Below are 13,594 nucleotides of genomic sequence, written 5' to 3' on the forward strand. Positions count from 1 at the left end.
TTGGAAAGAACCCACAGGCACCCACGGCCAATTTGGTGCCAGCCTGTGCCTTGGGCAGAGCCACCAGTGGTGTGCTGGACCTACTACCTTGCAAAAAGCAAGAAGGCAAATGACTTGTCCGTTGAGGCAGGGGGTACAAATGCATAAGCACGGGTGGAGAAGCGTTTGCTTCCTTCCCCTCTGCTTTGCCTTTGCTCCTGGGCGTGGGACCACAGCTTCACACTTTTCCTATGCACATTGCTCTTCTCGAGCTTCTTCCCTATCTGGCTGCTCCAGCACCTACAGAGAAAGTGGTGAAAAAGCTGCTTTCAGGTGAATTGGGACAAAATATAGATGGTAACAAGCAGGATTGAAGCTGAGAGCAGGAAGGACAAATCCATTCCAGCAGCCCTCTGGACTTGTTTGCAGCTCCAGACCCAGCTTTAGTCTCAGCAATGCCAACCCAAAAGGTGCTCAGCACCCACTCCATTCCTCTGGGGGATTTGGGGCCACTTTTCAGACCCACTTCCATCCTGATGTCCCTGCAGGAGCCTTCTCTGTGCCCATGCTTGAGCCTCTACCTCTCATCCTGTAAGAGTGTTCATACCTGTCTGGGATACATGTTGTCCTGGATCTCTTCTTATATACCAAAGTTGGCTGTGACAAGTTATACGCAGTGTTTCCAACATGCTTTTCTGTTTGGGGCAGAGAAACTGAGCAGATCTCTTTTTCCCCAAGGTTCAATGCAGCTCTAGACCATGGTGGGGCTGTCAAATTCCTTCTCCCCTTCTCTGCGCTCTCGAGAAGGCTCTGATGCTTTTTCAGCACCTCCCTCTGAGAGCTCCTCTCTCGAGCTGTTTGAAACCAGGGTCATTTTGTGTACCTTCCTTGAACTCGTCAGATTTTTGTTTCAGAAAATGGCAGCAGCTGAGACCACACTTCACCATCCCCGCCTGCAGCTTCCACTATTTATAGGGGCTCTTGAAAGTGTGGCCACACTCCACATCGTGATGCCGAGGCCAGCTCGATGTTTAATGAGGATTTTTTTTTTTTTCTGCACTGCGATCTGTTCCTGATGTCCAGGTGCTGCTTGGTGCAGCTCTGCCTGCGAGGGCGTGTGATGGTGGAGGTCTCTTCTACCCATCCAAGGTGTCCCCTTGGCCTCCACGGGGCCACGTGTGTGATGAATTCTCTTTGGTCCAGCAGAACCATCTTGTCAGAGCCCATTGAACTGAATAACTTGTGACTTTAACCTGGTATTTATGGGGTTGGGGTGCAGGTTGAGCTGGCAATCTGGAAACTCTGAACCCTTTGGTTTAGAGAGGTTTGCCATTGGTTTGTTTGTATTTACAGTGATTATGGGTTGACTCTGTGCCTGTTTGCTCAGCAGCATCTAATTTTGCTCATGAAGGCGAGCTCGTCTTCGAGCTTTATTGGCGACAGCCGCGAGGCTTTGTGTGTTGTGTGTATTTTGGGGTGCCACGCTGAGATCCATGCCACCGCGGTACATCTTTTACCCAATGCATCCGGTCCCTACATCTTCGTCAGTTTGTCAAAAAATAAGATCTTTTTGATCATGGGTAGCAGATACATTTCATCAACTGCTTTTTTTTTTTTTTGTGCTGCTCTTCAGCTGTTTTAAACAAATCTGCCTGGTGCTGTTTGTGCGTTCGCAGTCTGTCTCCCTGCTTTGATAAGCATTGTTAATTAGCTGCTTTTTGGCTCTTACTCTAACATTTCCTGGGTAAGATTCAGTTTCCAGCAATCCAACCAACCCTGCCTCATCTTTGCTCATCAAACCAAACTCCTGCAGTTATTTCATGGTATGACCTGACCAAAAGTCTCATCGTCTCATTCTGCCTTTAGTTAATAACCTGTTACCTGCCCGCATTTGTACTTCTTCATCTCAGCCCTTAGACCCCTCATGCTGTGGCCAATGACTTTCCCATCCCATGAGCTGCTCTTGCCTGGGTGGCCTTTCCAGACACCCCGATGAGATTTAAGACAGTTGGCATTTAAAGAGTCTTTAGCAACGTGCCCTTTCAACATGTAATGGGTTCTTCCCCAGTATGGCAAGCTTTTAGGCCAGTTTCAGAGAATTGGTGAATGCGTCTGGCTGGGTGCCATCATCCTCTTCTAGCAGCTGGCAAGTGGAGGCCACCCCAGCCCCCTCCCATGGGGTTCCCTCTTTCTCTACCCTGCAGCCTTGCAGCCTTTTTTTCCAGCACAGGACCCGAATGGGTGCCACAGCCCACTCCCTGCTCACCCACGTCCCCGCCCCATGGTGCCACTTCTCTTCTGTTGTCCCCCTCCCTGGCCATACATCCTCTCGTGCCCTATCCCACAGAGGAGCTGGGGACATGCTGAAATGACAAAGACAGCACTTCTCCTACTTAAAGTCTTTTTTTCCCCCCTCTTTTTATTTTTTCCTCTTTTTCTGTTTTTTTTTTTTCTTTCTTTCCCCACCCCTTTTTCTAGGTTTGGTTTTTTTTTTCCCCCTCTGCTTCTCTCCATCCCCTGCTGTGTGCCTCGGCTTTGCGAGCTTGAAGGACGGCCAGATAAAAAGCTCCTCTTTCTTTCAGATCCTTTCACCAAACCACCCATCCGCCTTCTCCTCCTCCCGCCCCGTTCTCCTCACAGATTTATGGGCAGCCCAGGGAGAAAGTGCTGGCATTAGCATTTTTAATAAAGAGCTGCTTGGAAGGGATGCCAGGGGGTGGGGAGGTGGGAAAGGGAGAGACACTGGCAGCTGAAGCCTGGGCAAAGCTGTTGCAAAGCAAAACCAAGTCAGGATGGGCATCGCCAGTGGGAGAAGTCGGCAGCTTGGTGCTTGTGTCTCATCTGTTTGTCCCGTGTTGGGGTGTTGGGTCCTCATGGGTCCCCACTTTGGGGATGGGTGGTGGGGCTACAGGAGGAGTGCGGGTACTGCAGGGATGCTTCTGGTCTGTTCAGGCTGGGGATGGGTGGTGAAGGGATGCAGTGGGTGCCTTGGTCCCCACCGCTTGCCCCCAGCATGCCCTTGGGGCTGGTGCTTTGCTGCCGTGATGGGCTCTGTGTGGCTGTCCCCATGTGGTGGAAACCCCCAGGAGCACCAGGGGGCAGGGAAATAGGCGTGAATTCACCTATTTCGGTGCATAACAGATGATCGCCTTCTCCTCCATAGAATCATAGAATGGTTAGGGTTGGAAAGGACCTTAAAGATCATCAAGTTCCAACCCCCTGCCATGCATTTCAGCCATGCACACGTGTGGCAACTTCTCCATGCCCTTTGAAAAGACCCTCATCTGCCACCTCCCCACATTCCAGCTGCTCCAGGTTCACTCTTCACGGCCACATCCTATGGGCACCGGGCTTTGACTCCTTATCCCACCTGTCTTGTCCAGAAGGACCAGGAGGAGCGTGGTTCGTGATGTTGGAAGTCAGGCTGGCTTTGTCCCCTTGGGATGGTAATTTGAGCATGGCCAGCATCCTGGTGAGATGGGTCAGAGCATCAATAGCAGCGTCAGCTCTGGAGGGCTTATAGTGTGTATTTTGGGAGCTTCCACTCAAACTCAGAGCTGGAGCAAAGCGTAGCTGATGGTCCAGCTGGAAAAAGCAGAGAGACCTGAAGATCATCCTGGGGATGCACTGGTTGGGAACTGAGTGCTGTCATTTATGGCTCTTTTCATCCAACCTGATCAGGCGCAGAGCTGCTTCTGCTCTGTCTCACTTTCCTTTGTGAGCTCTCAAGACCGTGGAACCACAATACCTGCCAAGAGCAACAAAAATACCAGAGCAGTGAGGTGCCTCCAGCCATCAAGGAAAGTGGGGATGGGGACAGCCGTGCGGGAGAAGAGGGAGGGGGTGACACAGTGGCGCAGGCAGGTGGGCAAAAGGCAACAATGGAGGAGGTGAGGTGTGGAAATGTTGGTGCTGAGCTCCTGGAGAGCTTCCTCCGAGATGAGGATGGACAAGTGCCTCTTGTTGAGCTGGAGCTCTTGTATGGGGACCATCCAAGGGTTTCCCTGCAGAAGGTGTGCGTTCTTGCAGACCCAACAGTGCCTGGCAGCAGTGGTTGTCCTTTACCACATCGGTGTATAGCTAAAGGCTGAACCTTCCTTTTGATGGGTCTTTTTTTGACCCCGAGTAGAGGCAAAGTAAGGCAGGCTGAGGAGATGCCACATGGTCCCTTCCTGGAGCATGGAAACCTCTTCCCCAGCTCAAAGCCATCATCACACGAATTTTAGCCCCAGTTGGAAATTGCACCCTGGGTGGACGCAACGCAGCCTGGGTGCTGATTTCCATCTCCCAGGCAGGTCCAAGCCCACTGGCTGAGTGTCCCAGGTGTGTTGGCATCCATGGGCTGCCAGATGTGCCATCTGACAGAGATCTGGCGGCCACTGTGCCCCTGCAGCACCGGCCCTGGGGCTGAGCTCCTCTGCCAGCCATGAGCAGCTCTTCACAACCGCTTTTCCACCCGAGTCGATGGGGAACAATACCTTGGCTCTGCTTTTGTTCCCTGCTTGCCATGCTCCTGAGAAGCATGAATAAAACCCATCTGCGGGAGCGCTGGAAGGCGGAGGCGTGAAGCATTCAAGGGGTCGGCAAGACTCGAGGAGCACATCACTTTCCGACCGAAGCTGACCTCATTCAGGGCAATCGGATCTGCGGGCTGAATGTAATCCCCTGCTCCTGACCAACCGGACGGGAAAGTGGCATTGTATCCCAGCGAGGAAATGAGACAGCACGTTGTAATCCTGTAATTCTTTTTCTTTTTTTTTTTTTTTTTTTTCCTTGCTAAAATAACTTCAGATTAGAAATTAAAAGTGCTTCTGCAGGAGAGCTGTAATTGCCTCTGGAGAAAATCCCTGGGTTTGTCGGCAGCACCCAATGCTTTCACCCTGAATTTTAACAGCAGTGATGCAACAAGATGGAGATATCTCTTTTTTTGCCCAGCTCTGAGCTCTTGCAAAGAAGATTTGGAGATTTAGGTTTTGGGAACAGGGTTCCAGCCCTTCTGCTTGGCTCCAGACTTCCATCTCACCTTCCAGACCCCTTGGCAAAGTCCCTCAGGGGCTGAGGCTTCCCGAGCCCCCCTCCTGAGACAGTAACCCCCGGGGCGGAATAAGGCAGGAGGTGAAGCTGCAGCCCTGGTGCTGACCTGCTCCCTTGCAAAAGCCTTGCAGAGAGATGGTTCAGCTGTGTTGTGGTTTTTCTTTTTGCAATTTGATGGCTGTGATGCAAATCGCTAAAATAAGAGCTGGGCAGGTGGTAGGCAAGTGTGCAGGAGCGTGAGGCTTGTGGATACGGGTGGCACTGGAGTGCAATGTACCCCAAAATAAAGGATGCAACACAACACCGACCCCTTGGCAGGCTGGGGTGAGGATCTGATGTTGTAGGAACCCTGAAATTAAGATCTGGGATGTGGGGCTATTTTACCACCTTGTCGTGGTTTAGTTTGAGCCGTCTCATCCCAGGACCCCTCTGCACATGAGCTAGGGCTGAGAAGGGGAAGGGTTCTGGGCTGTGAGCAGCTGCTGGTGTGTGATGCTGGTGTGATGCTCCTGGGTTTCTCCTCCAGGCCCTGGCCATACACCATCTTCCAGCGCGGCTTCGACTTGGTGCTGGGCGAGCAGCCATCCGACAAGATTTTTCGGTAAGCAGTAAAGGCAACTTGGTCAGCACATTTGGGGGTTAAAAATATGAGTCGGGGACTATGGGCAGGCTGATACCCCAGCTGGCAGGGCTGAGCATGGCTGTCCTGTGCCACCTCCTGGGGACACGTGAGCATGGCTGGCAAGGTGCTGCCACAGCTGCCGTGTGGGATGCTGGGTTCCTCCTCTCCATTCATGGTGAGAGCAAGGTTTAGGCTCTGAAGGTGGATTTCTAACAAATTTTTTTTCTAAATTGCATGGCTTTTTGGGGGTCATTTGGGTGCACTCACTCCAATTTACCCTGCCCATCTGCTTTTGCTCAGGCTGGCATCCCTGCAGGGCAGGGGGGGAGGTTCAAGGGTTTGATTTCGGGTAGAAGCAGCCCTCTGGGCTTGGCGTTTCCCTCCATGACAGCCTTTGCCGCTCTCCCCGGCAGGTTCACTTACACCCTGGGGGAAGGCATGTGGCTGCCGCTGAGCAAGAGCTTCGTCATCCCACCGGCCGAGCTGGCCATCAACCCCTCGGCCAAGTGCAAGACCGACATGACGGTGATGGAGGACGCGGTGGAGGTCAGGTAGGTGCTATGGTGGGGCCAGGGTGTTTAGGAGGCTTTTCAGCAATATAATTTGCTTTTCCGTAAATAAACCAGTGGTACATCGCTGGAGCGACGGGACCAACCCAAAGCATGTGGGGGTTGATGAGAGCAGGGACCCCCACCCCACAATTTGCAGGGGGAGATTAGAGCCTCCATTAACCTGCCTCTCTTTAGTGCCTGCAGAGCTGAGCCTTTGGAGGTAGCTCTCATCATCTTGATATTTCCCGCGTCCCTCTAAAAGCTTGGCTGCTGCTCAGTTCGCTGACAGCCTGAGGGAAACCTGAGCTCTGGAAAAATCCCCGCGGCAGCCATGGCCGTGTCTGCGTTCGCGCCGTCTCGTCAGAGCAGTGTCACACCTCCTCCTCCTCTTCCTTGCAGGGAAGAGCTGATGACCTCCTCCTCCTTCGACAGCCTGGAGGTCCTCCTTGACTCCTTCGGCCCCGTCCGTGACTGCTCCCGGGACAACGGCGGCTGCAGCAAGAACTTCCGCTGCATCTCGGACCGCAAGCTGGACTCCACGGGCTGCGTGGTGCGTGAACCCCCCCAGGGACCTGCAAATCTCCTCGGGTGTGAGCAAGGAGGGGGAGGGCAGAGAGGGAAGGGCTGCACTCTTCCTGCCTTCCTATCGCCTCGGGATGGGTATTTTGGGGTTGGATCTGGACCTCTGTCCAGGTCCTTGCTGCATGCACACATGAGGGATCCTGCTGGCTCTCCAGGAGGTCCCACATCACCCACGCATGTCCCCTGTCACTGCCACAACTCCTTTGCTGTGCAGGGAAAGCGTGTACCCCAAAACAGAGGGGTTTGTGTGGCCGGGGTGTCCTGCCATGATACCACCAGAGCTAGACATCTGGGTGGGGAGGCTGGGAGTGGGGGACAGCTGTTCGGCTTGGACAGGATGGCAATGCTTTGGCGGTCACTGGAGCTGGGTACCAGTGAGGAGGGTTGAAGCCAGCACATTACCTTGGTGGGGGGCATCTTGGGGGGCTCCCACCCCAGGGGCTGCACTCCCCAGGGGCAGAGGAAGTGGGAGCAAAATCTGCAGCCATGGGCAGTGTTGCCATGGTCCATCCCACAGCCCCTGAGCATCGCTCTGGCTGCAGTTCCCAATGGAGAGCTGCAGTGGAGCCCTCCCTCCATCTCACTCCTGGGGCCAGATTTCTTCCCTGGGGGCTTCACCTCTCGCTTCTGCCCCCCTACCAGTGCCCGACAGGACTGAGCCCCATGAAGGATGGCACGGGCTGCTATGACCGTCATGTGGGTGTGGACTGCTCAGATGGCTTCAACGGGGGCTGTGAGCAGCTGTGCCTCCAGCAGATGGTCCCATTGCCCGAGGAGCCCTTGCTCTACAATATCCTCATGTTCTGCGGGTGAGTGCCTTGTCACCGGCCTGGCCACGGGGACACCCCCACGGTGGTGCTGCTGGACCCTGCCGCTGCCACCCTGAGCTCGTAAGGTTGGGTGGCTTGGGAGGGAGGTGTCCTCTGGTCCTTGGTGTCCCTGCTGGGGTGACCTGGTGGCCCAACCAGTGGGGGCTGCAGCTGGTGGTGGACTCCCTGTTGGGTTCCCAGGTGCATCGAGGACTACAAGCTGGGCACGGACGGGCGGTCATGCCAGCTCATCTCGGAGTCGTGCCCTGAGGCGGGGGACTGCGGCGAGCCACGCGAGCTGCCCATGAACCAGACGCTCTTTGGGGAGATCTTCTACGGCTACAACAACCACTCCAAGGAGGTGGCTGTGGGGCAGGTGCTCAAAGGGACCTTCAGGTGAGTTGGGGATGTGGGGAGGTGACCCCAGCAGGGCCAGACCTTGCTGTCCTCTCCAAGAGGAAGGCATGGGAAGCAGCCTGGGGCTGGACTTTAGCACACTGCCTGGTCCATCCTCATCTGGTCAAGCTTTGCAGGGGCTGGTGGGGTGAGCGAAGCTTTCCATCGAGGCTAGACAACCGATGCCCAAAGGAAGGGCTTGGTGCTGAGTGGCTTTTTGGGATGGGTCATCAGCTGGTGGGGATGATCCCAGGCAGTTCCCTTGTCCTCCAGCCCTGCCCTCCTCTCTGCAATTAAATTCCAGGCAGAACAACTTTGCCCGGGGCCTGGAGCAGCAGCTGCCGGATGGGCTGGTGGTGGCCACGGTGCCCCTGGAGAACCAGTGCCAGGAGGAGCTCTCCGAACCCACGCCTGACCCTGAGTTCCTCACCGGTGAGTGAGCCTAGCTGGACCCACTGCCCAGCTTCAGCACCCACCCCTCCCAGGGGATGTCTGCCATGGGATATGTCCAGTCTGGCTTCAGCATCCCACAGCAGCAGCGGTAAGAGGAAAGCATTAAAAATGAAGGACAGGGAGAGGCTGTAAATTAATTGTGTGGCGTTAAAGGTCAAGTGTCCATTGGATATTTGGGGTATTTGCAAAATTGATTTTTTTTAATTCAAGGCAAAAAAGTTTTCCAAACACCTGTCATTTGATTTCCAAGTCTCTGGTGTAACAAAGCCTTCAAAACCTGCCACAAGCAAACCAAAATGCTTAATTTTGTCCTGCTAGAGCATCATTGGGCCATGAGCAACAGGGTTCTCATGGATTCCTAGACAACCTTCGAGGATTTACCTTTCTTCCACCAAGTTACCAGCACCCCTAAATAGCCTTTCCTCCCTCAGTGTTGGTTGCTGTTGGCTGAAATGGCTGAGGACGCCAGGCAGCTACTGAACGAGGAATGTGGATAATGAGGTGTTTCGGAAGTGGTCTGCAGGGTCTATGGGCTGCACCCAGGGTCTGATGGGTGCTGGTCACCCCATAGGGTGCATGGCAACGTAGGTGTGCGTGGAGGCAGATGCAGGCAGGGAGGAGGATGCTGAAGGGTCCCAGCGGGGCTGAGCCCCCCCTTGGGGAGCCACATCAGCAGGTTGTCCCTGCAGCCCTGGGGATGCTCAGCCATGCTTGGAGGTGCTCAGCTGTCCTCCCGGCTGCATCAACATGGCTGCATGGACAGAACGACAGCAGCACTGCTGCAGCCTCGGCATCACGGTGGGGTCAGCGGGGTTGGCTTTCTGCTGGCAATTATGCCAGGCAGGCAGAAGGCAGTAAATTATCCTGGTCATTTCCCACTGCTCTGCTGGCTCTTTGTGGCTGATTAAGGAAAAAAAAAAAAAAAGTATAATCTTCTCTGCTTGTCAGTAAGCAGATGTGAATATTGCTGTGAAAACATGAGAGGCAGAGCTGCTGAGTAAGGAAGGGCTGTTTTTGCATAAACGCTTTGCAGGGAAGAGCAAGGCTTTGAAGCTGTTGGTAGCAGCCAGCAGTGAGGGGAGAGGCACCGGAAGGCAAAGGATCTTATCCTCCTTATCCTCTGCCTCCATTTCTTGTTCTGGAGCGGGAGTTGCCTGTTGTTATCCTCCCAAACTCCTGCTGGGTGGCTGTTCAGCAGCAGAGTTTGCCCCTTCACTGCTGAGCTGGAGGCGGCTGTGTCCCGGCATCCCACTGCGGCACACTGAGGGATGCACCAGTCCTCAAAATCAGAGCCATGAGCACCCTTCAGTTCCCTTTCTGGGGTGTCATCCAAGGCTCGGTGGCCTCTCGGTTCCTCTGCTTATGGAAGCTGAGCTGTCGTGTGCCTTGGGCAGGACGAAGTGGCTGCCCATAACACCCAGAAAAAAAAAGAGAATGGGATGGCTTTGCCTGGAGAAGGAGAAACCCCAGGTCCTGCTCAGCCCCGGCGTTGCCATCATGTCCCGAGGGATCATGAGCATTGAGAGGCGTGCGATTTCCCCCGCACGTGAGTGTTCTGCTTGGCTCAGTCCCAGCCGAAGGGACCGAGGGCTGCACTTGGGCACACGTGGCATGACGGTGACCATTCCCAGGCCTGCAAACAGCTCATTAAAAAGCGCAACTCTCATTAGTGAAATAATTAGCACACCTGGGCATGTCTTGGGAGCTTGCGCCGGGAAGGAAGCAGGAGGGGATGCAGGATGAGGCTCATTATCTTCCGACGCAGAGCCCCGGTCAGCAGGATGAAACGAGCTGCCGTGTTTGCCTTCAAAGCCATGATTTTAATTGCCGGGGAGCAGCTGACCCTCAGCTCTGAATGCCTTGCCGCCTTCCCCAGGGGTGACGTGGTGTGTGCGCAGCCCTTTCCCCTGACTACTTCCCCGGACACAGCATGAGGGGCTGCAGCTGTCCCCACGGCGAAGCATCCCTGGGCAGTGGTGCTGAGCCCCCGTCTCCTTTCTCCGGCAGGGATGGTGAACTTCAGCGAGGTGTCCGGGTACCCACTCCTGCAGCACTGGAAGGTGCGGTCCATCATGTACCATGTCCGGCTCAACCAGCTGACCATCTCCCAGTGTAAGCGTGCAAGGCTAGGGGGAAGAAGGGGAAAAAAGGGGTGTCCGGAGGACAAACAGCCTTCTTCTGGCGGGTGGGGGGCTCAGAGGTTGCTTGCCCATCGCAAGTGTGTAGGGAGGTGGCAAGGGCTTGGGGTCCTCTGGGATCTGAGCATCTCCTCCCATCTCCTCCCCAGCCTTCAGCAATGCGCTCCACTCTCTGGACGGGGCCACCTCCCGCGGAGATTTTGTGGCTCTGCTGGACCACTTTGGCAACCATTACATCCAAGAGGCCATGTACGGCTTTGAGGAGACCTGCTCCATCTGGTATCCCAACCGGCAGGTCCAGCGGCAGCTCTGGCTGGAGTATGAGGACATCAGCAAAGGTAGGAGCCCCGCTCATCCCCAAGAAGGGTCCTCACAGCCACCCCATGGGAATGGGGAGCTGGGTTTACTTTCGGCATAGCAGGGAAAGTGCCCAGCCTGCACCAGGGCTGTGTCCTGTCTCATCCTTTTACTTCCACCCCGCTCTTGGACCCTTCGAAGGCAGACAAAGGACTTCCATGGACTGCAGCAGGCATCGGTCCAGGCCAGAGAGGAAGATAAATTCCCACATCCCCAGGGAGATGAAGATGAATGCACTAATCCCACCAAGCCATCCTGCCGGATTCTGCACTTAACTGTTATTTGTCTTTAATCCTGTTCCTTGCTTGCTTTTGTCTCCGCCGTATCTGCTCTCTCCCACTTGCATCCCGCAGCCCGACTTTTCTCCTCCTAATGTATTTTCTTCTCCCGGGCTGTCAGCACAGTGCTTTTAATATCTAGAGCCCAGTTATGAACTGGGAGGTTCACCATGGTACAAAAGCCGCTGCTTTTGGGGTGCCCTTGGTTTGCTGCCACTGCCCAGGAGCCCCTGGGTGCAGGCAGAGGAGCTCACAGGCACCGTGACTGCCATGTCATGTCCACTGTGAAGATTCTTAATTCTCAGTATTGGCACCAGCGTACGGTGCTGCTCTTGCTGTGCCCTGGCCGCAGAGATATTTGTTTCATCTCCAGGGCTCTTGTGTGGGAGAGGCTCCTTTCCGAGCCTGAGTTGGGATCCTGTGGGCTCAGACCTCCTGGAGCCTGGACTTCTTCCCAAGCCCACCTGCGAGAGTACAGACCCGTTCTGTTTTGCTGTGGACTGTCTCCAGATGTAGCATCTTTTGATTGCAAGTACTTTTTTTTTTTTCCCCTCCTGCAATTTCCTCCTCTTTGATTTTCCTACTTGGAGGCTTTTCAGGTCTGGCAGTCTCTTTCCACCCACAATATCACATTTCGGTTTCGCTCTGGCACCTGCCACTTTCTTCCCTCCTTTGCTTTTTGTTTGCAAACGTCAGGAGCTGGATATCGATTGGGAAATTGCAAGAGACAAATCGTTCCCTGGCTCCTCTGCTTTCCCTTGGCGCCTGCTAAGCTGCAATTCACAGCCAGCGCAGAGCAATCCTTTCCCAGCTCGCTGGGGGAGCGGAGCAATGCTCTTGTACCCCGAGTTTTCTTTAACAGCCTTGTTTTCTTTGCAGGAGTCTCGAGGAGAGGCTGGCGCTGGCCCATTTCTCAGCAAACCCTTGCAATAGGAAGATATTCTTATTGAGCCGTGGATGTGCTCTCCAGCGGCTCCCGGCAGCAGCCAGCCCCCACCAAAGCCACTGCTGGCAATGTCCTGAGCCTGCCCCAGGGGCATCCTTCGGCTTCCTCCGACCCCAACAACCATCATCAATGGGCCCCTCTTTTTTCGGTGTAGAGCCAGGGGCATCCTTTGGGGTGAAAAGCATCGTTCCGCTGCACAGCAAGGCTCTCAGCGGTGGGGCAATGCTAGCCAGGGCACAGCAGTGACGGGCAGATCCTACCTTCTTTACTGCTGTGCCAGGACTTTTCCCCTTGGGTCAAAATATTTCCCGCTATGTGAGCGCTGGAGAAAAACCCCCCAAGGGTTGCCTAAGGGTTGGCAGTAGATTTTCCCTATTGTGCACAAGGCAGAGGGTAAATGGGCCTTCAGTCTTGTCCTAGTCTGGCTGGCGGTCTGCGGTCCCGATGAACACATCTGCCTCCATCGCACCATTTTCTTTTGCTTCGTGGTGGTGCTTTGTCCACCTCCATCATCCCCCAAACAGTGTGAAGAGACAGGAGGAGCCAGGCTTGAACCAGCTCCCGCAATGGAACCGCTCCGCAGCTCACTTCCCTGTGTGAGGACTGAGTGCAGGAGGGGTGAAGGGGCTTGGTCGCTTTGTAGCCATCTCGGGAGCTTTCTGGGCATCGTTAGGCACTGGCAAGTCTTCCTTGCTCATTCTGAGCTCTTTGGTGCTGCTGGCTGCAGACCTTTGGGGTGCAGGGGCACTGAGTCAGCATCATTGCTGTGCACCCTGGTCTGACGCTCGTCCTATCTGGTCACCAACATGCTCCGTCACGTCAGCTTTGATGGGGGTCCTTGGGATCCAACGAAGAAATCAGCTGTTGGGCCGGGAGGGCTTTTGCAGCAGGGGGGTTTGGTGGGGGGGCTTTGGCAGGATGTCATCATGGGGGGAAGGTGCCCAGGCAGGTCCTTCATCAGTCTCCAAGCACACGAAGGTGGCTCCCTCTCCTGGGGACCTGCTGCAAGGGTGGTCAGTCCCCATGCTAGGCAAAGGGCTGGGGAAACTGAGGCATGGAGAGACAAAAGGACCCGTGATGGTAGAGTCCAGGGTGAACTTTTCAGTCCTCATTTATCTTCTGAAGACCAGTGAGCATTTAATGCCTAAAAAAACCCAAATCAAACCAAAAGTGGGCAACTCCTAAGGATACCAGGGGGTCTCTGGGCAGCACTGCCCCTCTTCTGGGTGGAAGGCAGGGCTCTAGCCCCCTCACATCCCCTTATCAATGGCTCAGACCTCACTCCAGTGCCCCTCTTTTCCCCTTTCCCCAGGCAACTCTCCCTCGGACGAGTCAGAAGAGCATGAGCGGGACCCCAAGGTGCTGACCTTCCCTGAGTACATCGCCAGCCTCTCTGAGTCAGGCACCAAGCGCATGGCAGCTGGCGTGCGGATGGAGTGCCAGAGCCGC

At 54.9% G+C, this 13,594-nt stretch overlaps 1 protein-coding gene across 1 annotated transcript in view; it reads left to right on the forward strand.

Moving 5' to 3' along the window:
* Positions 1–13,594, forward strand: part of ASTN1 (astrotactin 1) — a gene marked incomplete at its 5' end in the record, with an annotated part of 30,812 nt that overhangs the window by 9,140 nt on the left and 8,078 nt on the right. Inside the window, 9 exons of the mRNA XM_010078989.1 lie at positions 5,540–5,614; positions 6,049–6,186; positions 6,586–6,736; positions 7,411–7,577; positions 7,779–7,973; positions 8,278–8,405; positions 10,434–10,538; positions 10,714–10,902; positions 13,458–13,592. Coding sequence (XP_010077291.1) covers positions 5,540–5,614; positions 6,049–6,186; positions 6,586–6,736; positions 7,411–7,577; positions 7,779–7,973; positions 8,278–8,405; positions 10,434–10,538; positions 10,714–10,902; positions 13,458–13,592 — 1,283 coding nt within the window. The remainder of the gene's footprint in view (positions 1–5,539; positions 5,615–6,048; positions 6,187–6,585; positions 6,737–7,410; positions 7,578–7,778; positions 7,974–8,277; positions 8,406–10,433; positions 10,539–10,713; positions 10,903–13,457; positions 13,593–13,594) is intronic.

This window comes from Pterocles gutturalis, unplaced genomic scaffold (assembly GCF_000699245.1).
Source record: "Pterocles gutturalis isolate BGI_N339 unplaced genomic scaffold, ASM69924v1 scaffold26368, whole genome shotgun sequence".
Classification (NCBI taxonomy): Eukaryota; Metazoa; Chordata; class Aves; order Pterocliformes; family Pteroclidae; genus Pterocles; species Pterocles gutturalis.